Genomic DNA, 23798 nt, shown 5'->3' with positions numbered 1-23798 from the left:
TTCTTAAATCTCTCGCGAAGATTAAGTGGAAGGCAAGGGAATGATTCTTCCGAATTCGTAGCTTCCCTTTGCGAACAAGTTCTCTCCAAATGACTGAAACGTCTATTCCTTTTTGAAGTTGATACGTGAGTGCCTTATTTTGACAGAAAATTATGCTTATATATTAACGAACGTTATCATTGCTACGTCGTGGCTCGAGATACCGTTATCGAGAGCCGTCGGAAATTCCTGATCCTACATGTTCGTCCTTGTTGACTTAGGACCTCTTTCCGCATTGGTATAGTTGTTCTACCTTATCTTTATTGCTACGTCGGAAATTCCTGATCCTACATGTTCGTCCTGGTTGACGTTGGATCTCTTTCCGTATTTGTTCTACCTTTATCTTTATTGCTGTGTCGGAAATTCCTGATCATACATGTTCGTCCTTTTGGTTTACGATCTTTTTCCGTTGGTCCTAAAAACACAATTCAAAACGAGACGCGTTCTCTACAAATACTCACAAATAATCTTGCAGAACTCCTCGACTATATATTTGTCTATCCGCTATATTTTTATAAATGTTTGTGGTGTTCAAATTTGAACCATTTCATTTTATTTTCTGTTGAAATGCCTTAGATGTAGGGAATATGTTTGAAAAAAACCTAATTACTCTTATTCCTACTTCCGCAATTTGCCCGAAACGGACATGTGATCAAGCCGATGCATGAGTCTCTTTTTAAATTAATCAACGCTTATGGAGTGTTGAGCGCGTTACACCTATAGACAAAGGCTACTGTCATTTCAACTATTATTCTTCTTCTTGCTGTTTGTGTAGCGAAACGTCAAATCGCTCTGCTCCGACTCATCTCTGTCTACTGACTTTGGTCGTTGTATTCATACGCTATTATTTGTTGTCCGTTATCCGTTGTCGCGATAGGTCGCTGGAGCGCGTGGTCTGAGAAACAGACGACCTAGGTGTTTTATTTGCTATAATTACAGTCTCATTATTACTAAACGAAATTGCTCTTGTGCATTGATATTCTGTCGTAATTATTGTGCTGAATCAGAAACTCCATTTTGTGATCGTAGCACGAGATTGGGAATCCCAGTGCGGTGTAATATGGTAAAGAAGTGAAATTTGATAATCTGCAAACGCAAACAGTAGGGTGTCTGCTTACACGTGGTTGCACAACTAAGTGGTGGAAATATGGTCGTAGTTTTTGGAAAGTGTGTGATTTAGTTTTTGTTAACTTTTTCGGATTCCACGATCGCGTTCGAATATAGTTCATGTGCTAGGGAAGTGTGCGTTGATACGTTTGGAGTATTTTGCTTTGATGCTATTTTTACGCATCCGCGCTACACGTGAAAAGAGCCGTGAAAAGAAAAATAGTAGCCTAAAACCGGATAATTCACATTGGTTCTCGTATTGGCGCGCTACACAGCTGACGTCTTAGATAAGAGCTTTGGTTGCACACTCCTCCCCCACCCCCTCGCATTCCGATCGAGTAGGCTGTGAGCGCTGATCCCGCGCCCCGTTATCAGTGCACCATCGAAGACGGCATCGACCGTAAAGTGTTCGGAAAGTTGGGTTGCCCGCGCAGTCGAAAAACCACCGCCAACGGCTAACAACAGTGTGTGTGCATTACTAGCCAGCTTATCAGCGGTGAAGAAGACAACCCAACGTCAAACACCCGTCGTGTTTCGATACTTTGGAACGTAAATTATAGTGCAGCCAGAGGTTTCACCAACAGTTTTGGTACTCTGCGAGGGATTCACCTTGGAGCAATTAGAAGCCGATTTATCCTAGGCCGCCCACGGATCACGGGACGCAGGATGAATAACCTCATTGCGAAGGTGAGTATGGGTGTGTATGTGGCTACCCAGTCCCCATTATCTGGCGCAGGTGTAAGCCGTCGTCGAACGGGAGAGCGGGTTCGGTTTCAGGGTTCGTATGGCGTGATCTCCACTATAAATTCGATCTCGATAAAGATGCGTTCGAGAAAGTCCATTTGGCGCTGAGGGTGCAACAGTTTTCCTATCATCATCGTAACAAAAGTACCTGCGGGGACAAAACTTATTTCCAATCAAAGCACCCTTTGCAACCGTAGAAATAGCCGGTTTGTGTGTTAACCTCGATAAGACTTTTTTTTAATTTTCTGTGAATCACCCTAAAGGCGAATGTTAGAAGGCACTAACAATAAATATATATTAGTCACTGAATAAACGCGTATGCTCGCACTCATACAGCCGGTTTTAGCACGCCAGCCGCTGGCGCCGTGGCGTAATGCGTTTTGCAGACTTTCTAGCTCTGCGCAGAAGGAGGGAGGCTAATGCGACGTAGAAAATCCCCGCTGTCCTTCGAAAGGGGTTGGAACGTTCGGTCACTACGACGCCAAACTACAGCCCCCGGATGGGTGCGTACGTGTCAGTTAACTCACATTTCCTTACGCTCATTGCGTCAACACCGTGGCGTAATAATTTTCCCTTCCAATTCTCAAACGATTTTGGGCGAATTTTCCGCCAACTGCTGTTTGTAGAATCATCTCGAACATGTCGGTGTTTGATCTTTTCCGCCTTTGGAACGATTCGTCACATTTGACAACGAGCAAAAGGATGAAAAAAAAACCCCTAGCACGCAAAGCCCATTGCTCTCCCGGGCGGTTTTGCGGAAGGAATATTAAGCACCTCTTTGATAACGAGATGGGTTAATACCGTTTTGTTAGCAGTTTGTTGTTCGGTTTCACACTTTCCGCCACTGACTGAGCGCACCAGGACAGGTGCAACCGGTTTATGTTAATTTTTCGCATGACCTCCTCCTCGCCAGTCGTCGTTTTATGCTGGTGGTAACCAAATAAAGGTTGTGGTCATGTCGAACATCAACCTTTCGATACATGGCTCTTCACAATGGTGTAAATTACTAAAGTCTCTTTGTCCGCGCCAATAAGACGACTTCAAAGCATTTGAATTCAACGTCGCTTATTGTTTTCTTTTCTCTCCCGTATCAAAGCAAGCAGGAAAAATTCAGAGAAAAGTCAACTTGAGACAAACAGTCGTGTACAGTTGAGATTGCATTCGTATTTACCCAACTATCGCTTCCTAATGGGAAGATTCTAATGTGGTCGTTATCAGCGTTGCGTTTATTCAAACAATTAGGAAAAGACAATGGGTCCGCCTTTGGCTCTCGTCGCAACAAAGTGTCGCTTAGTTAATCTTTCCTCTCAGGGCAAACGGGCAACAATTCAACTGATTTCTTCACCTTATCTCTCGGTCCCTCGGCTTTCGTCTCGATACAACTTTTTTTTGCCGACAAAAGAGCCCTAAGCGTGACACGTGGATTATTTGCTTCTCGCATTTTACTGCAACAAGCCGACGTTACGTGTTGATTAAATTTGATGTTTAGTGCAGGAAAAGATTTATGTCCCTCTCCCCTTCCACCGCATCGACAGGGCTATCGTCGGACATCAATTCTTGGTCACGTTCCGATACAATGTGACACCCGTATCTTATCCATTTTATTCGTCAAGGATACCCGACCCTGCACGCTGTTGCGCATAATGCGGTGTCTAATTACGATCAACTATACGAAGTTTTCTTCTTTTTCTTTTTCCTCTCATTTTTTTTGATAGCAGCAACAGCGTTCTGTTGGCGTTGCCGAGTCCGTAAAACAGCTAGTGAAGGTGAACTAAGACCAACCTTTTCTTTTAAAAACACACATTTCTTGGCATCATCTTTGCCTATTCGTTTAAGAGTGAGATACTTTGCACAATGATTCATTAGAGCGGTGGTTGTAACTGCTATAGTAGTTTCCCGGGGTTCACATTAGTAGCTGCACGTGGCTTGGTCTCAATGGGGGTGATTATTTGCTTACGCCATAGTACGGCAACTTTGTGCCATCCAAATTCAACACATACCCTAGCTTTGCGCACTGATTTCTCACAAAAAATAAACCCTTTCGCGATGGATATTAATATATACCGCACGTCGCACGGTGCTTCCTTTACGGTTCTATCGTATGCAAACTCACATGCTTGTGGTATTTTCTCGCAATTTGCATTCGTTGCGGCACGCCTGCGGTGCTCAATCCGGTTCTTAGTAAATCAGCTAATGTATCGCCTTCTCTAACTCATTATTCTTATCGTGAGTGTGAAAAAACCACTTGTCCAATTCGTCACCTCTTCTCGAAGGATGCAATCCGTACAGCGGTGCGCGGTGTGAAGAAAATATTATTGTAGCAATATTGTAGCAAACACCGTGCATGGTTGTTCTGCTGTTTCCGATATTTTGTGCCCCCAAAAATTCTGCAATAGCACCGGGTTTTGCTTTATCTTGGCAAATGGTTCATTATAATTTGGCCTCTAAATGAGTATAACATGAAACGTAATAACCGAGCCGATCAATTCACCCAGCAATTGATCTTTGATAGAAAATTTCCAATTATGCCCTTATCAGCTTCCTGGAAGCGTAGATAATTATTATCATACATCGTTGCGTTTATGTAAATAATGAGGAAAACACAATCGGATACGGCTTTTTGGCTCATATTCCTGCTAAGTTTCGTTTGGTTCATATTCCCTCTCTGGTGAAGAAATATTTATCTGAATTGTAGTACCACAGCTAGTGCTTCACAGCTTGTTCCGGTCTATATTTCTCGTTCAAATGTCCTCTAAAAAAACTAACACACCGAGCAAGACGCAAAAAAATTGCCTCCAAATCGTTTCATTTTTGAACTACAAGCTAATAAAACCATATCTCAGCTCTATTTGCCTTCTCCCCACCGCTGCCATATGACGGTCAATGACGGTTAGATCAATAATGAAGGAATAATAGTGAGAAAAAAAACAAAATCCAACAAATGCACCAACGCGAGCGCCTCCATCGTGGTGCACCGTTTGAAGGTTACCTGCTTCGATTCGAAATGCATGTACCTAATAAAATGCTTGGATTCATGTAGTGGTTGTACATCGTTCAGACGCGATCCACGTGTTCCGAGTCGCGTCAGTCATAACGACGATAATGACACATAATTTTAGTTTAAAAAACACATACATTGCTTCGGATGGAAGGAGAGAGAAGGAGGTGGCTAGTGAAAAGGGTGAATGTGCGGGGAAAATTATTTCTAGCACGAACACCCTTTGTCGTCGGGGTAGGGCAAATGAATGTTAAAAAAGATTAGAAATACTTCTTTTTTTCCGCTATGCAAATTCCATCAGGAAAGGAAACAAGTATATTGTATGATTAGCTCGGAACACAAGCGATCGATAAAGCGTCTGTTTCGTTGTAATCAGTGTAAGATTTGTTTTGTCTTCACTCATGTGTGACAAATTGCAAAAATACCCGCAAATCGTTCACATGCTCGTCGATTGCCGAATGGTTTGAAAAACATTTAAATAAAAAAAGCTCGTGGTTTATTTCCTTAAAACTGCACCACCACTCTCTGTCCTGGATAGAGCAGCAGATTAATCCTTTCGTTTGCTTTCGAAGCAAAGAGGCCAACATTTGCGTGTGTCATGCTGACAGCATTGCGGTACCTTATTGATCCGTACACCCGTCCACGTGTGTTTTGTTTATTTTCCACCCGCAGCCACCTGTCGGTTGGGTTGGGTGCAGCCCAACCATGCTGGAAAGCTTCGCCGTTTGTCGCTACGTCATCGATTACAAAAATCCCTGTCCCGTCGGTTGGAAACGGTAGGGAAAAAAAACGCCAAATCGCAATCGCATCCGCCGTCTCGCGATGCGGCTCGGCTTCGTTGATTCGGGTTTTTGAGTCAAAGACCAGCTGTTGTTTACGCTACTACAGAAGGAGGGGGTGGCCGCCGATGATGAAACCGAAGCGACAGTGCACTTTCGCATGCTCACACACTAGCATACATGCAAACCACGCACGGAACGCACCAAAAAGCCGAGGAGAAATTGTCGTCGCTGGGTATTTGGCATCAAAACGGCCAACAGGCGACCCGAGACGTTTCCCCAACACACAAACGCGTTAGTTCTCGGGCACGCATGCGTCTCACGGTGGGTTAGTTTCGGATGGGCAGGTTTTCGAATCGTAATGTAACAAATCCACCCCGAGGCGCCATTGCCACATCCCTTACTTAGTATAAACGGTACCATCAATAAATGGTTTATTATGAAAACCTTTGGTTCGATCATAACTAACCTAGGGATAAAAAACCAGAAGATAAATGTTATTCATTTAACCAAACTTGTTGTCGCTAAAATCATCTGATTTGGCCATCTTTTAGACGTTTGTTTTTTTTTTTATATCTCTGAAATACAGCGTGTGCGGATTTGTATTTAAACTGCCGCGGGAAAAACTAGTTTAATCAACTGCTTTAACTTTATCGTAACTGATAGTCACAATACTTTTCTGCAGAATAGTGCTGCTACTTCGTTGCATGCGTACGGTGGTATCGATTTTTGCCAAATGTTCAACATTCTGCTGCGAACGTGCAGTAAGACACAGGGAGTGAAACCCTCTGCTTAGCAGTTCTTTATGCGATATCGGATTGGATTGGATTGTATAGTTTTCTTGCTTGTGTGTCGGCGGTACTGTGCACGAATCAATCGTAGGGCTAATTTTTCAACCTCTCTAAGCGAAACTGATAGCGAATCGTTACGGCAAAAGGACAGCGAAATCCTCGTGGGCTAGAAGTTGTTTTTTTGTGTGACTAGATATCCCAAGACAAGGCATTACTGCCACATTGCAATTGCCTATACGACAGAGGGCTTCGTAGCAAAGCAGTTCAGGGTGTGCCTTGAGCAAACGTAACACTGATTTCCTCACAGTTTCTATACATAAGCCTGCTTTTAAATTGTTCGGTGTATTACAGCACGGTAGGTGGAAGTTAGTGGCTATCTAAAACATTTCCTTTATTAACTTAGCACATTCCTGCACGATTGATTGATTGGTGGTGTGGTGTTCCTCCTTTTTAATTTTCTTACAAAAAAAACCATTCACACATACACAGGCCAACTCTCCCACGGAGATGCGGGATATTGCGGCAAGGATCTGCCGGGACTATCTGACCGGCGCATGGAAGACGATTTCCGCCGATGAGCTTCAGCTGAAGCGAATAAGCGGTGGATTGTCCAACTTTCTGTACTATGTCAGCCTGCCGGAGCATCTGTACTATAACAACAATAATGGTGGCGTAAAGTCAAACAGAGGATCTCGCCGGAACTCGTACGTCACGGAACACCAGTCGACCACGAAGGGGACGAACAAGGCAAGGAATGGCAATAAGCGTGCTCGCAAGGACAGTTGCTCGACCATGCTGGAACCAAAGGAGGTAAGACAGCATCCACCAGATGGGTTATGGAAGCAGCCAACAACGGCTACCAACCAATGGAGCTGGGTTACATATGAACATGGCTGCTCCATTTTGTCTCAATACCGCGAGCCATCATGTCGAGAGCATTCCATTTTTATCAGTGATCGTAGACATAACGCCGATGAGCAAAATCGTCGCCATGGGCAAGATTCTTCTCGTCTTATTGGCAGGTTCTGCTTGCTCTTACTGGTCAGCCATCTAAAGGCCAATTTACGCCCGATTATCTACGATAGATAAGATACTGTTGGCATGTAGAAATAGCCTGACTGGTTTCAATGATCGTCATAATTGAACCATTATTTGCAACAGCACCGATTGGCAATGGTGGTGTTTAATGTCTCATGACCCGTCACATGTGGAATGGAAGTTTAATCATGATGTCTTGTATTCTCTCAATTATAGGTATTGCTACGAATTTACGGCCAAACACATGGCGAACATGCGTTAGAAACGATGCTCACGGAATCGGTAGTATTTACGCTGCTGAGCGAACGGAAGCTGGGACCTAAATTGCACGGTATTTTCCCGGGTGGTCGAATCGAGCAGTACATCCCCGCCCGTGCCCTGATGACTGCTGAACTGAGTGATGCAAAGATTTCGCTCAAAATTGCTGAAAGGATGGCCGCCATCCACAGCATGAACATACCGGTATCGAAGGAACCGGACTGGATATGGAACACGATGAACCGCTGGCTTAAGGGAGTGGCCGGAACGCTTCAGACGATGGAGCGAGATCGTGCCAATGGCAATTTAAAGACCGACAGTGGCACCCAACCAGCCAACCCAATCGAGGACGTAACCTTGCTGACTGAAATGGATCTAACGTCGGAGATCGAGTGGTTGCGTTCGGTGATCGAAAGTGAGGATTTTCCAGTCGTTTTCTGCCACAACGATTTGCAGGAAGGCAACATACTGTTGCGGCAGGATTTTTCAACCGACAACAGCTACCGCGAATGGTAAGTCTGGCAACTCTCATTGGCTCGACGCCTTTTTAAAATAATATACCTCGCCGGCTTTTGATAAAAATATATCTCATTAAAATGTATTTTTTTCTCTGCTTTGTAACAGCACTGGATTGGATAACTTTGACGATTCTACGCAGCTTGATTCACACTTCAGCGGTATTCTTATATCGAACGGTGTTGTACCGAACAGTACCGCACCCATTGCTCCGTCAAATGGTGCCAGCAATCTCAACCGAAGCTCAAGGTATTGTCGGGATGGTGATTCCGGATTATTCTACATCTTAAATGAGTTTATAAAAATGTATCTTTTCTCAGGAAACGGTCGCTGGATCACGATATAATGGAGAACGATCAGGACAACACACGTGATTCCGTGCTCAGTGGCAACTCGCAGGCTCTCTCAGAAGTAAACTCCACTGTGGACGGCGAACCGGAACTGATGATAATCGATTTTGAGTACTGTGCCTATAACTACCGCGGATTCGATCTGGCAAACCACTTCCTCGAGTGGACGTTCGATTACACCAACACGCAGTCGCCGTACTTTTACCACAAACTGGACCAGTACCCTTCCGCCGAGCAGCAGGTAAGCCTGCGGAGTCTGCGACCCACAAATAACCGATCCTTGCGTCGCATGTCGCCGAACTACGACTTCGAGCGCGGATCCGCGCCCTCGAGTCGCTGTCGTGCTTTTGCTCTTTTTTGCGTTCTCTATTGTTTCTCTCTTCAGTTCAGTCAGCAATTATGGGGGTTGACGGAAGGTCGGCCTGGCGCTTGCTTGCTTGCTTCCTGACAAGAAAAGCGCACAATTCGAGCATGCAATGGCTGTCTCGGAGACACCCCTGCATAGACCTGCACCTGCGAAATCCCAACCGGGTCGAAAGAGCCTTAAAGCTAATAACAGGAAGAAGTATTTCTCCACCAGCAAGCGATTTTCCACGCCGCCCGATATGATTACGCGGATGGGCGGCGTGCATCAGAGCATCAGTAATGGTTTCTCTCGTTCTAGAAAGGCCCGGGATTGCCGGCGCCTTCTGAGTGTATGTGTGCTTTTGCGTGCGTGTGCTTTTGCAACTGCGGTTACACACGGAAGTTTTAGCACCAGGCAACACACACCTCGAGCCTGCCGATCGTCCGCCCGATTGTACTAGCGAATCTACAAAAGTAGAGTTACTCACTCATTTATCATTTTGATCCTTTCATTCATCCGCACCCTGTTTGTTGTGTTAGTCATGCAATCCACACATCTCAACGCACTTTCGTGTCCTTATCGTCCTTCCTCTGTTCTCAGAACTGTGAAGAAATTTCTTATTTTTTCTCCTTCTCCGCGAAACATTCCTCTCACAGTTCACTATTTTTCCTGTCTTATTTTGAACTTGAATTGTAACCGTTTTCACGCAAACACAATGAACAAACGAATGAATGAAAACTCTTATGCAATTTTATTTGTAATGCTCAGCTAGTTTGAGCATGATATACACTCCTCGCAAGCCAGAAGTTCGTCGCGTTTACTAATGGTCCCGTGCCGTTTATTTTCAACCATCTTTTCTCTTCCCGCTCCGCAAACTGATGCTGCCCCCGTGTAGGAGAAGTTTATCCTGCAGTACCTGAGCCATCTGGCACCGATCGATGGGCTAGAGTTCGATGATTGTGACGAGATTGGACCAGAAGAAGAAACTTCCAAAGTAGACCGCAACACCGTCAATGATGATGCTTCCGACGAGCTCGTGCAGTTGCGCCGTGAAGTCCAGTGCTTTACTATGGCGTCCCATCTTTTCTGGAGTATGTGGGCGATCGTGAACGTGTACCAGGAGATCGAGTTTGGCTATCTCGTAAGTGCTAGCGAAGACAATGCTGGCCAAGGTGCATCAGCGTTATCTACTCTGCTTGTTTCCTTCCGCAGGAGTACGCCATCTGTCGGCTAAAGCAGTATCGGTTAGCCAAAAAATTCTACATTGAAACGATGAACAGGCGCAGCTCCAACGATCAGACACCGACGGTGGATACGGCGAAGTGAGACGGTTCGTGATCGGGTCGGGTATAAAAGGAGCACGTTTTGGCGGTCGGGTGTGGAAGGTTGCGTTTGTGAGTTTTGTGAATTTTATGTTTTTTGCATTGGACAAATTGAATCTCGTACCGGTAATGCATGCGGTCGTTTCTCGTCGAAAGTCGCAAGCAAACCGTTCCCTGTCCGAAACGTGCTCTCCGGACTAATCCCTTCCCTCTGTTCCCGGATCTTCCGGGCTGTGTCTCTGTCTGATGTGATTGGCTGTTATACTCTTTGGTAACTAAACAAAACTAGCTCACCAGTAAACATTAGAATTGGATCAAATGAAGATGGTGGTGCTTTAAATACGAATGTGTAAATGCGGTACAAGATGCGATCATTTGTTTGCTCGTCGAGCAAAACGCACACGCGGTAGGAGAGCCAAATGAGCCGCATTTCTCAGATGTTGGTTATTCATAATGTGAATGTAATAAGTGCTAAGGAATGTTGCCAAGGTTGCATTGAATGGAATGCGTGTAGGAATAAGAGGATAGATCAATTCGTCTTCATTATGTAACAGTATTAGTTGCCATAACGAGATACTAGTTTCTGTGGTAGTCGAGAGTTGTCCTTGTTTCGTATCCATTACATTGTGCATATTGTGACTATTTATTTCTGTACTTGCAGACCTTTATGGTGGCGTCGTGTATTTTTAAAGATACTGCTAGACCACATTCTTCACAAAGATTCAAGTTTTCAAAGATATTCAATAATGATTAATTTCTAACACATACAAACATATCTAAAGCAAAGCGAAAGACTAATACAGATGGTGATATGACGAATTTATAATGATAAAAGCTTGTTAATTTAAAATTTTTGTTTGACTTTCAAGCAGGGAACTTTTGTACTTTGTAATAAATGTGTTATGTGTTGTTTTTATGTTTATTAGCATTAACCTATTTTTCCGATTGATTTTTAGAAATTTAAACATTTACTAAAACTCCCGTCTTATAGATGACCGATGAGTTGTGATGTTGAATTTGGTTGTAGGATATGTAGAACGATTCCCGACTGATGATTGGTAGAGATCGTCGTTTAAGACACTAAGGAATGGTGAAGAAAAAAGTGAAATGAATTGTAGCCAGTTTGGCAAGTAGAATAGCTTCTTATATTTACGATCAAGTAAGTGGTAGTCAACGATCCAAAATAAGCGCCTAGAAACGCACTCTACTGTGCAGGAACTCCAAACATATCGAACCACGTGCGAGCTAAAGTTACTGCTACAAACTAGAATACGAACAGCAAAGAGAATGAAAGAAATTTATTCAAAATATTCTTTTGCTGTATCCACATTTTAATGCACTGGTTTTTTCTAGGATAAACACAAAAACATATGCAAGAGGCAAACATCTTTATCCTGCTGTAGGCCGTGAAACTTTAAAGGAATATCCGGATAGTTAAACGATGTGCTTTGGAATATATTCTGAAGGATAGATTCGCAAATATGGATATTAGTATGTCTTGTAGGTAGCGCTAGCTATTTATTGAAGATCGTTGAAATGAGACTTGAAGATAGGTAACTAAAATAAACGAGGGTGAACCGTTTTTTCAGTATAATCTTTAGTAAATAGAAATCTATCACGCTCTTTTAGGCTTGTGCAAGAATAAAATTTAATAAACTCTTTTCAGTACGTAAATTGTTACGATTCAACTTTAATGCATTTAATTTCACTTTTCTTTAAATATATTTTTTGATTTATATTTTTTAAGCCCTTAATATTTGTCATTAATTTGAACATGCGTTAAAGTTAAAAACCCATCTTCAATCGCTCGCTGTTAGGCTCCGTTGAATCAGCTCTTAACTCTTATCACTATCCAGTTGCAGCACGAATCGTCGTTGAATCTTTGACCCGCGTTGCGTTGAAATCATAAGTTAAAGTGTAGTCACGCTCAGTACAAGTTCATGTGTCGTCGACATAATACACATCAGCGTTCGGTTGCTGGAATACCTGTAAGTCATTTGTCATACCGCACATCTCATATTGTTCGATAAGGGGTAATAAAAGCTAATTACTAATCGCTTTGATAAAGGATAATGAACTGATATTTGCAGGATAAAGGTGATTTGTTTTATGTTTTTGAAAGTACTTTTTTGCCGGTTGTAGCTAGATGGTTTAACGATGTTTTGTCTTTTGTGATGTTCGTATTATTCCTATTTTTCTTACAATTTTTAAGTAACGCTGCAGTAGAGTGAATAATTAGCATCGACCGCAATCAGGGTTCGAAGTGCACGCATGAGCTTACGCACGGCACTATTTACGTGCGTTACGACGCATACCACTAAACTAACAGCTGAGTAGCTTTTCGCCCAAGTCCATTTGCGTGAGGTTGCTGCTCTCGGATCTTTTGTAGTTCATGCAGTGTCTCTCAGTGCGTGCTACTGCGAAGTTGTGAGGCTGCGGCCGTCGCGTTAATTATCAAGCGGGAACAGGGGTTTCTAGTTCGTGATTGTCGGTGAAGTACTGTAGTTGTGACGTATATTCGTTTTGCGCCTGATGATTTGCAGAAGATTACACCCGATAGCAGCCAGATATCGCGCGGGGTCTTGCGTTGGAGCTGGTAAAACCACGAGACAAAGAAAGCAACCGAGTCTCTCCTTCTCTTTCACGCAACGTGAGCTATGTTCATCCGTGTTCATTCCATCAGCTGTCAACATTGAATGTAAACAAACACAACGGCGACAGTACAGTCATCGACAAAATTGTAGCCATACGGAGCAAATGCACGAAATGAGCGAATTCAACACAATCGCGCGGTGAGTAAAGTTACAAATAGTTTAGAGTGATAACGTTTACCTTTTCTTTCAGCAGCAGTATCTTTGCGTAAACTCATCTCCAAAAAAACGCGTATAACCTTCTTAGCTAACAATTATCCATTGATTGTTGTGTTTTTTTTTTAAATCGTAGGCCCTCGGAGCATGGACACCTGCTGGAAAATAAAACCTTCTTTCCTGACCCACCGGCTCGGGGTCCACTGACGACGTATCGCAAGCAAGCTTCCGTCGATTGGCGCAAAGTGAAGCTATCCTTCAACGATGAGACTTCGCTCGAGCTGCAGCATCGCGTATGGGCTTTCGCGCATAAGCACCCACTGTTCGCGCATCCAAATCGCATGCTAACAATGGACGAAGAACGCCACCTGGCCACAAAGCGCATGTACGTGGTGCAGAACGAGAAAATGTTCACAATTGCCGACTTTTTGGAACGGCCCGACCTTGCCTCGCACTATCATCAATCCTGGATCGCCTACGAACCGAGTATGGCGGTAAAGTACTCGCTCGGTTTCGGCATGTTCCCCTCGGTCATACGCACCCTGGATGTGGGCCGGCTCGATGAGATAGTAGAACGTAACGCAACAGGTGAATATTTGGGTGCATTTGGATTGACGGAGTTCGCTCACGGTACGAATGCGAAGGGCATGCGAACCACAGCCACCTATGATCCGTCCTCGAACGAGTACGTGCTCCACACACCGGACTTCGAGGCGGCCAAGTGCTGGATAGGCAACTTGGGTAAAACATGCACCCATCTCATCGTGTACGCCCAATTGTACACCGCCGATGGGCAGCACCACGGGTTGAACGCGTTCGTGGTGCCTGTACGCGATCCGGCAACGCTCCAGGCGTACCCTGGCGTGACGGTGGGCGATCTCGGTCCTAAGGCCGGTCTGCAAGGAGTAGACAATGGGTTCGTAATGTTCCGGCAGTATCGTATCCCGCGTGATAACCTATTGGCACGCACCGGCGACGTCAACGAACAAGGAGAGTTCGTCTCGCCGTTTAAGGATCCTGGTAAACGGTTCGGTGCATCCCTTGGCGCCCTGTCCGGTGGCCGCATCAGTATTTGCGGCATTGCCAACGTCTACCTCACGAAAGCGATCAGCATCGCGTTGCGTTATTCGGCAAGCCGTAAGCAATTCGGTCCGGACGATAGCGATGAAGAGTGGCCGGTGCTCGAGTACCAATCGCAACAGTTCCGGTTGTTTCCGCACCTGGCCGCAAACACTGTGATACGCGTGTTTAACCTCTGGTTTGCCAAGGCGTACGGTGATATGCAATTGAAGCTGCTCGGTGGTGAAAATATTGGCGCCACCGGGATGGAAGTACATGCGCTGTCGTCAGCGGCGAAACCGGTCTGCACCTGGGCCGCCAGGGATGGAGTACAAGAGTGCCGGGAGGCGTGTGGTGGCCATGGGTATCTGAAGCTGTCTACCATCGGTGATTTGCGCGGCAACAACGATCCAAACTGCACGTATGAGGGTGAAAACAACGTGCTGATCCAGCAGGCTTCGAACTGGCTACTTAGCGTTCGCGGGAAAGGCTTTGAAAAGTTCGCCGATGTGTCGCCGTTGGGTTCCGCGCAGTTCCTAGCACAATACGCGACGCTTATGAATCGCAAAGCCAAATGGGCAACTTCAGCCGATGCAGGTTCCTTAGCAAGTGAGTAGTATTGCGGCGCTCAATTGTTTTCTTTTACAATTGTATTTATCATATTTTTGTAATGCTACAGATCAGATCGAGGCACTTGAATGGCTAGTGGCGTACTTGTTGGAGGAAACGTACCAAAAGTTTTCAACTTTAACACGCCAAGGAAAATCTTCCTTTGAAGCACGTAACGAAGCGCAATCCTTCTTTGCGAGAACGCTGTCTATCGCTTATGGAGAGGTACGTTAGGGGGAGTAATCGTTCAGCACGGTGTTATTCTAATTATTGTGTTTGTTTCAGAGAATGTTGCTGTACGTGTTCAGCAAGTTTCTAGCCAATCTCGAAGCCGGCCCGGAACGTACTGCGATGGAGAGACTTGGATCACTGTACGGTGCTAGTACGGTTTTGCGCCACGTTGGTCTCTTTTACCAGGGTGGCTACTTCGCTGCCCAACCTAAGGGAATGGCATTGCTGCAGCAGGCAGTACTGGACCTGTTACCCATGATCAAGCGGGATGCGATTGCGCTGGTGGATGCTATCGCTCCGCCAGATTTCATACTTAACTCACCGCTCGGTATGAGCGATGGCGATGTGTACCGGCATATGGAGTCCGCCATTATGCAAGCCCCGGAAGCGCTCGAGCGTCCGCAGTGGTGGCGCGACGTCGTTCACCGGGACTACGTGCAATCGAAACTGTAAAAAAGCACACTATAGGTTGTTTAAACGGGGCGAGGTGTTTGGGAACTATAAAGGGACTGTTATTTTAGCGCTTAGGGATTGCTATTGTCAGAGGGTATCGTTTTTAAATCCATTCGTTTTGTTTTGGCATCTTTTATTGGCCACATTTTTGCCATTGTTGGCGAGTAAGGCAATATTAACCAAATATTGGCAGCTAATGAAACACTCACCCTAGCACGGGGGTGTACGGAAGAGGGTATTATTTTAGAGCTCCCTTATGTACTGCAATTTCAGTGGCTTCGATAGGCTTTGCGCTGTGTTACCGTTAAAAAAGGACGATTATGAAAATGGCAAAAAAGTACCGATGTTACCCTGCGGTAAAGCAAGGCCAACGCTAACGTCGAACTTTTGCTAACGAATTCCGTAAACAAACCATAAAACGATTGCTTTGATCGGTTCCCGGTCAATAGAGCGATACGCTTACGACTACAGTTCGTCCTTTTTTTATGTTTACAATTCGCCTTTTTACCAGGTGCCTTTTGTTTTTTGAGGACAGAAAGTAGACTGTCCGTTGGCTAGTACCTGTGAAAATGATTATAAAAACGAAAAGAAACAAACCGCCACAGTACCTGTGCTCTAGTTACCTCTCCCGTTTGCTCATAAAGACTCATAAAGGAACCGCTTCAGTGGGTGGAGATTGTTTACAAAATTTATCAGCCGAGTGGCAAAGGTAAAAGCGACGGGTAGCGCGTTATACTAGGGTATGCGAAAACACCAAAAAACTCACTCGCACACAAGGTATGGTCGAGGGGAAAAACAGCCAGAAAAATACAGTCCAACACAACCTGCACGGAGAGACCTCGGGGTAGGGCATTTTTCTATCAACAAAAATATGCTATTTGTGAAACCCCCCCCTGGTATACATTTTTCTGAGACCATGTTGATTAGTTTGCGAACGATGCTGAACGGCAGGAATATAGGTTTATGATTGTAAGACAATCAGGTAGGATGATCAACGCGTGATCATAACCAGTACGCGTTGTCCGTCTGCCAAGGGGCCTACGCTAAACGAGATTAGGCAGCGACATTCGGTCGCCTGAGAGTCCTTTTGCCCTTCTATGTGTGATCGGTCAGTCCGCGCCGATCGGTTTATGGTTTTACGATCTGTTTACGTACGTAGCGACAAACCCACCGGTAACGCCCACAGGAAAAAACCCCCGGCAGTGTTGCAAGCACTAAAACAATAGACATTTAGCTAGGGAATAGACTGTGCATGCTGTCGTCTCCTCCGATCCTTGGCAAACGCTACTGCAATCAGCCGGACTCCGGTCGGTGGTAATCCCGTTGTGAATAATTCGTTTAGAGGCGGTAAACGAAAGGCTCAATCCCGGCACCACCCCGCAATCCCGACGGCATTGGATCGGGACTAATCATCTCTAGGATTCTCGAGAGTCTCACTTCTCACGTACCTGCCCATGCGAAGATGGGTATACGTTTTTATAATCCTATTACGTTTCTAGACCAACGACCCAAATGCACCCGCCACTAACAATGTCCCTGGAGTTGAGGATCCCGTTTTATTGGCCGGACTGTTTGTACGGCTCGCCGGCGGACGCATGCCGGCACACTCTGCGCATTAGTTAGGCAATAGGACGTAATTTGACGTAATACGAGCGGTTTCCTACTGTTCTGCCGGCTAGGTGATTACGGAGTTTGGGAACGGAAACGTGACTATCAAACTAGGGTTTTCCGGTTCTGAACAGCCAAGACACAAGCAAAGTAAGAGTGGGCTAATATTAAATACACGATGCTCGATTGAAAAGATCGTTAAATTCAAAGAAAGAATAGGAAAAAGTTAGACTTACAGGGTAGGTAACAATTAAAGAGCACACTTGCTAGCTAAATTTCGAGGTACTATGACCTTACAAAATTGGTTGCGAATTGAATACACAAAATAACTTTGCTGTCCTTTCCAATCTGGAAACCAGATTTCACTGTAACAGGAAAGAGAAGAATGTTTTTGATAAGATCGATCGATCGTTCGTTCGTACGATTAGCGCGAGATGCAGTGTGCAATTTCGGAGGTGCATTTCTATGTTTCGTATGCACTTGATCAATGTTGATGATTTCTTTTAAGATGTGAGAAGGATAGAAAGTACGCACGTTAATCCGTTTGGCTCGTTATGAGGCGTTTTCGTCTTCTCAAGGCAGCACGTCTCCGTGGGTTGGCACCACGTCTGGGGTTTTACGCGAACGATTATGAATTAACTATCGTGGGCTCCAGCTTGGCTTAGGGTTTGGAGAAACCGAAGGTCCTGTCGTCAGTCACGCTACCTCCTGACCGATGGCGCAGATCTCTCGGGAGCAATCATACTGGTCAAATATATACCCCGTAGGCTCATTGGTACCCTCGTAGACGTCGGGTACAGGTAGGTGACAGGTAGGCAGACGCAACTGACCCGTCCACCCACGGAGGGGAATAACTCTTTGAACGTCCACCAGGATGGGTCCTTTTTAGGTGTCTCGACGCAATTCGCCAACGAAAAGACGAGCGGACTTTAGGGCAACATAATTAAGTTACCTTCTCCGGCACCTGCCTGATTGAATGTTTAAAAGCGAGTTGCCCTCCCAGCGGCAGTATCATTCGAACGTAGGTCAGCTAACCGAGAGCGTTGTACTATGGCAAACGTACCATCCCAGCATCAACCGCAGCCGGAAAGCGCGTACTACGGAAACTCCTATCAGCAACAGCAGTACGGTGAAGTCAGCTACTACATGAACAATGGCTCTACGCAGCAACCGCAGTGGAATGGACAATCGTGTGGATATAACTACAACCAGGCCGGAAGCTACGATGCCGGAGGAATGTCGTATACCAACTCAACTGCTTCCGTACACCAAACGAACTACTGGAATAACACGCAGAATGCATCCAGCAACCCAGAGTACTACACCCAACCAGCTCCCGTCGTCACCAATGGCAACCATCTTCATCGCAGTAAGCGGTGCTACGCAAACTTCACATCCAACTCGTCTGCTGTCGGTGCTTTACACGACATCACGAACCAGTGCCAGGTTGGGAATCAACGGAAGCGCCGGAAGATTGCAGCGGCCAGCATCAAACCAACAAACGGGGTCCAGCAACCGCAGCAGGGAAGGCCCGTACGAATCGAGTCCATCTTCCGACACGTGGAACTGCTGGCACAAAGCTACTGGCAGACGAAACCGACGCTAAAACCGGCAACCGTGGAAGCGCTGGAGACCAACGGCCAGAAACCGGGCAGCTAGGGCTACTAGGAAAAGGGGAGAAAGATCCGTTTTGCAGTTGAATGACCGGAGAAAAGCGTGTTCCTTAGCGACAATTTGTAATTGCGCATCAGCAAAATGTAAACAAACGGTTTGCCGGCAGTGTTAGGAGCGGAAATAGATAGGTGTTAATTAACTAGATAGGAATCGAATAGACATAAAAATACACTACTTGACTAGCCGTCTGATCGGTATCGGTATAATTCAGCGTCCTGCTCTCCACGAATTGCTCTTAATGTAAAGAAAAATAATATCAAGCATTGATTACAAATAAACAACGATCACACTATCTGCGAGGGCCGGCCGAATTGCGACATGCGTGCGTTTCCCATTTTTTTGTATTTAAACAACGTATTTTATGAATTTTAATAAACAATTATCAATTTGTATCCATCTAAATTATGCTTGTGTTTTTTTTATTGCAAACATCACGATCATGACCATGGTTAAACGGGCGAGCGAAAGAGAAAAAAACAGCCCAGCGCACTTCTACACTACCTGTCAGATAAAGTTGCCCACAGGCTGGCTTATCGAACGATAAAATTTAATAGATAACGGTTTCGTGTCCAACCGAAAAATGTGGTGGGCACTGTGCATGGCTCGAGATGCCGTGTACGGTCGCGGTAAGCTGTCGCCTACTGGATTTCCTGCGCTCCTGTTACTTGGTCGAAATTTGTCGTAGCGTTTTGGGTCCAAAATTCGTCGCCGTTTGGAAGCGCTTGGCTCGAGATGGCGTGTAGGGTCACGGTAAGCTGTCGCCTACTGGATTTCCTGCGCTCCTGTTACTTTATCGAAATATGTGGTGGCATTTCGGGGCAAAATTTTTTCGCCGTTTTGGAAGTTTGGCGTGGAATGAGCTCGTTTTTCGTTTGGCCGATTAGGATCGCAGTTTCGGTGGAATTTTGTTGCAACTCGAAAGAAAACGATATTCTGCACATTTGTTTAGCCAAAAATGATGTTTTATTTAAACTTTTTGTACAAAAATATGATAAATATCTCTTCGAAATATATGATAATTGCCGTTAAATTTGCATAATAAAACAGTGTCTAGTGGTGTTCTGGTTTAATTTATAATTGGCAAAAGTGGTATTTTGATAACTTTTTTGTGCAAAAATACAATAAATATCTCTTTCAAACAGCTTTTTATCGTTGTTTTAACTCTCTCCCACACTTGCTGAGCCAAAAGAACAAGATATACCGCTTTATTTACTAGGAAACACGTTTCTTTTACGAAAACAACTGCAGAAATATATAAAAATCGTCGCTTCTAAGTAAAGTTTCGCAAATTTAGCATAAAAAACGTCGCATTGTTGTGTGAACTAACTTCCCCATGCGATGGTACCTACCGTTGACCTTTCGGATTAGTTTCTTTCTTATGAAAACAAGTTGAATAATGCACAACATTTGTATTGGTTGCCAAATTCTGTACGCATTTATTTGTATAAATCCTTTGTGTCGTCAGTACCCGAAATCGGACTAGCATAGTATTAAACTAACGTTCGTTTTCGCACCGCACACAGGTGTTGGTAGCGGGACAACGTCGGGACATTAGAACGAAATTTCGTCAGTCCTGCCCGAAACCTGATTAGAGCAACGTTTAAGCGATGCGTACGAAAGCGACCAACGTGCGGTACATTGCCAAGGTGATAGATCTGGATCAACATTCGCAGCAGCAACCAAAGTGGTCAACGGCTTCCATCGCTACAGTGCCCGCGGTGGGCCTAAATCGCACACCCGAAGGACGAAACGATCGCTTGCTGCCGTCGGTGTGTTTGGCCAATGGCAGTTCCAGTGTGGTAGCGCTTCAGTCCCAAAAACACGTGGTGACCGCGAGTGAGATCACGAAGGCGAACAAAACACGCAAACGCAGCAAGTGCGATGCCAACGTGAAGCCGGTGGTCCCCAAGAGGAAGCAGTTGGTCCAGGCGCCGGATGGGCTCGTGACAGGATCCAGCGCGAACGGCTTGTGTCAGGTTGATTTTGCGCGTTTCATCGAGCACCGGTTGAAGGCTTTTCAGGCACAAGCACTGCTGGCCGCCGCTAGCAATCCTCTTGATGGTAGGATGGTCCGGAAGGAAACGCTGGTGCCTGCTGTTCGTGGTGATGGTGGTGGGATGACCGCTTACTGGAGCCCTCAGGTGTCACCATCCTCGTCCTGTGCTGTCGACGGATGTCAGCTGGCCAATTGTCGAAGGAACAGCACCGCTTTATACCGTAGTACGTTGACCCAGCCCGTGAGACGATTCTCCATATTCAGGAACGTCGAGCTTATGGCCCAGAGTTCACGCACTTAACGTTAACGTTTTTATTACATTTTGCTTTTTTTTCCCTTCATAACGGAACACGCTGGATCGTGGTTTATTTTTTCTTTTCATAAAAGGGTTCGTTAAAAATCGCCCACTGGTCATAGGAATAATTGCGCAATTGTCCTTGTGATCTAAACATTTTGACTAAACGACTTACTGCTCAAAACATTGTTACTCTTCTGTCGACATACAAATGAAATAGCGCGAATTATTACGAATACCGAATGAATTACGAGCTATTGCGATGCCTAAAAATCTAACGAAAAACAACTTTATTTGTACGAATGAACTTTTGCATTTATCACCGAAGTGGATCTAATAAACGTGTGCAACTAAATGCTTTCGTCTAGTGTAACGTATGTCTTATATATTTTGTTTGATTAATATGCGCGTTAAAGCCGAAACAATTCGACAAAGGATAATGATCGTCCTGTCCGGTTAAAGGCCAACGTTCGCATTAACCGCGCCGATTTACACATCAGCCTAATCGTGTTGGTTTTACTTTATTTTCGGCTCAACCGTGCACCGGTTCGGCGGTACCCTCGCCTTCTTCGGAAGCTGAGAAAAAAAGGATCCACACCCTCCTTTTCCAGAAGGGGGCAGTGAAGATGGAATTGACTTTCGCTTTGTTCGCCTGCCGAAAAGAACAAATATCGCCCGTGAGCGCATATCATGCGTACAGCTGGCAAATGGAAAGAAGATTAAGCTAATGTGCCCGTTACTCGAGCGCACAAGCCTACGCGAGGGTCCTACCGGGGACACACCGTCATACCGCCGCAGGACCACATTAAGGACTCCCAGGTACCAGCACGGACGTGCGTTTTCCCTCGTCACCTCCCGATATATATGACCCTTGCGGCCAATGTTTACATGAAAAATTAACTCTTTAAACCAAAAGGATAACAGTCGTATCTTTTACGGAACGGGTGCGGCCAATTGGTGCCGGGTACGTAGGAGGGGTGCTGCGACGTTCCATTTTGGGCGGGACCGGGGTTGGATCCTTCTCCGCGAAGGATCACTAACCGGGAGGTAATTTTTCCTACCTTGATGAGCTTTAATTGCAAAGGACGGACGGACATCGATGCGCTTTACCTGCGCTGTCCTCTTCAGTGAAGCTCTGGTCAAAGGTGGGCATGCTAAATGGGCGCACATGGGTCAGCCCTCGAGCGTGGGGAAGAGCTGTGGGACGGTACTAGAAGGAGGTTACGTCTCAGACGCGGGTGCCATTAGATTAAATCTGCGAACGGCAGAGTTTCCTTTTATGATTTAACGGAAAAAAAGTGAACAGACAGGAAGATGAACGTCTCGTAAAGGACCCAAGGTAATGGGAGGCGGATCAAGTAAATTGAAAGACAAAGATGCTCATGTGACGGGAATGGCTTCGTCGATGGTTAACGTATTTGTGGCGTTGCCTTCTACACTGTACTATCTACGCTGAAATTTTTTTTTCCCTTTGAAACATTCTTGTCAGTTTACCAATATAACCCATCTAATATGCCAATGCATAACTCAACAGGAATTATTGCAGCAGGGATCCAAAATATTAGTACGGTCAAGGACATAGGCTATTTTTTTAAATGTTATTTTTTGTTATTCATCAACCGATAAATTTGCGATTAGTAAATACATTGAGCAGTTAGTGGACGTTCGTTCACGTTGCCAAGGATGCTAAGGATATGTGCAGGTACGAAAAGAACCACACACAAACCGAACAGAAAGAATGCTACCTCTTTCTACCAACAGTCGTGGGTAAAACTAAAATGTATGTTAGTGGGATTTTTTACTTTGCTAGAAACGACACCCGATCAGAATACCTTCAAAAGGACGCTACCTGCATGCTCAGTATAAAGCCATCTCGTAACGTTCCTTGTCATCGCATTCCAGCTTCAGCAGCCAAAGATATACGTGCAGAATATTTCGCGTAAATTTAGAGAGAGAGTGCGAGCGCCCAAAGTGTAGTGTTAACCGAGTGAGCATCACAATGTATAACCAAGTGTTCGGCGGTAGCATCCACGGATATCCAACGGATTACCAGCTGCAGTGTTACTACCATCAACAACCACAGCAAACCCAGCTGCTGCAGAAACAGCAAATGGCCGTCGGAATCGCCAGTTACTTCCCAACGGAGGCCATGCTCTACAACACGTACTCGTACGCTCACGGACAGTTAGCGCAGCAGCAGGTGCAACAATTCGCTCAATCGCCATATCATCCCTTGCATCATCAGCCAACCGAGTTCCAGCTGACACCTGCATTGTATCTGCTGAAGCAGCAAGCAGAACTACTGCAAAAATCGCTCAGCAAAGGGCGCTCGAAAAAGCCGCACAGTTCGGGTGTGAACGTGAAATCGCAGCGTAAACCACGTGGCCCTTACAAACGGCGACAAGATAAGACGCTTTCACCGACGGTCTCACCGGCACCGGAACTGGACACGGACACTGAGCTGCTGTCGTCGTCCGATCTATCAAGCAGCAATAATCGATCGATGAGTTCGATTCATACCGAGGCGCAACAGCAGATCCGCCAAAAACGCAAGAGCGATTCGTACCTTGTTAATGAGCAGAGTCAGAGTAAAATGCTGAGGCGAAAGGAGTCCATCTTCCGCGATGTTGCGCTAATGGCCGTGAGTTCATGCTCCCAGGCATGCGTGTAGGAGTGTGCGTGTGTGTTCCGGATCGGAAGTTAAACTTACCAGCAGTGCCAGAGCAGGCGTTCCTTACACTAGTCCCAGGGCTTGAGTTATGTGATTTTGATCGATTG

The 23798-nt window shown here is 45.4% G+C and overlaps 3 protein-coding genes across 3 annotated transcripts; all 3 read left to right on the top strand.

The window, feature by feature from the left end:
- The first annotated feature begins 1730 nt into the window (after window positions 1–1730).
- On the top strand, window positions 1731–11971 carry LOC128722539 (choline/ethanolamine kinase). Its single transcript, XM_053816208.1, has 8 exons — window positions 1731–1833; window positions 3609–3656; window positions 6948–7268; window positions 7713–8266; window positions 8379–8519; window positions 8591–8861; window positions 9862–10107; window positions 10179–11971. Exons 1-8 carry the CDS (start codon window positions 1813–1815, stop codon window positions 10290–10292), a joined length of 1716 nt encoding a protein of 571 aa, XP_053672183.1. The 5' UTR covers window positions 1731–1812; the 3' UTR covers window positions 10293–11971.
- Window positions 11972–13039: 1068 nt separating this feature from the next.
- Window positions 13040–15813, top strand: LOC128725721 (peroxisomal acyl-coenzyme A oxidase 3). The gene is made up of 4 exons (XM_053819487.1): window positions 13040–13080; window positions 13232–14763; window positions 14834–14988; window positions 15049–15813. The coding sequence occupies exons 1-4, from the start codon at window positions 13046–13048 to the stop codon at window positions 15445–15447; spliced, it is 2121 nt and encodes a 706-aa protein (XP_053675462.1). The 5' UTR covers window positions 13040–13045; the 3' UTR covers window positions 15448–15813.
- Window positions 15814–23019: 7206 nt separating this feature from the next.
- Window positions 23020–23691, top strand: LOC128723810 (uncharacterized). The gene has a single exon (XM_053817575.1). The coding sequence runs from the start codon at window positions 23020–23022 to the stop codon at window positions 23689–23691; it is 672 nt and encodes a 223-aa protein (XP_053673550.1).
- The last annotated feature ends 107 nt before the right edge of the window (window positions 23692–23798 follow it).

Source organism: Anopheles nili, chromosome 3 (genome assembly GCF_943737925.1).
Source record: "Anopheles nili chromosome 3, idAnoNiliSN_F5_01, whole genome shotgun sequence".
Classification (NCBI taxonomy): domain Eukaryota; kingdom Metazoa; phylum Arthropoda; class Insecta; order Diptera; family Culicidae; genus Anopheles; species Anopheles nili.
Note: the sequence above shows the minus strand (reverse complement) of the source record. Positions and strands in the feature narration are given on the sequence as shown.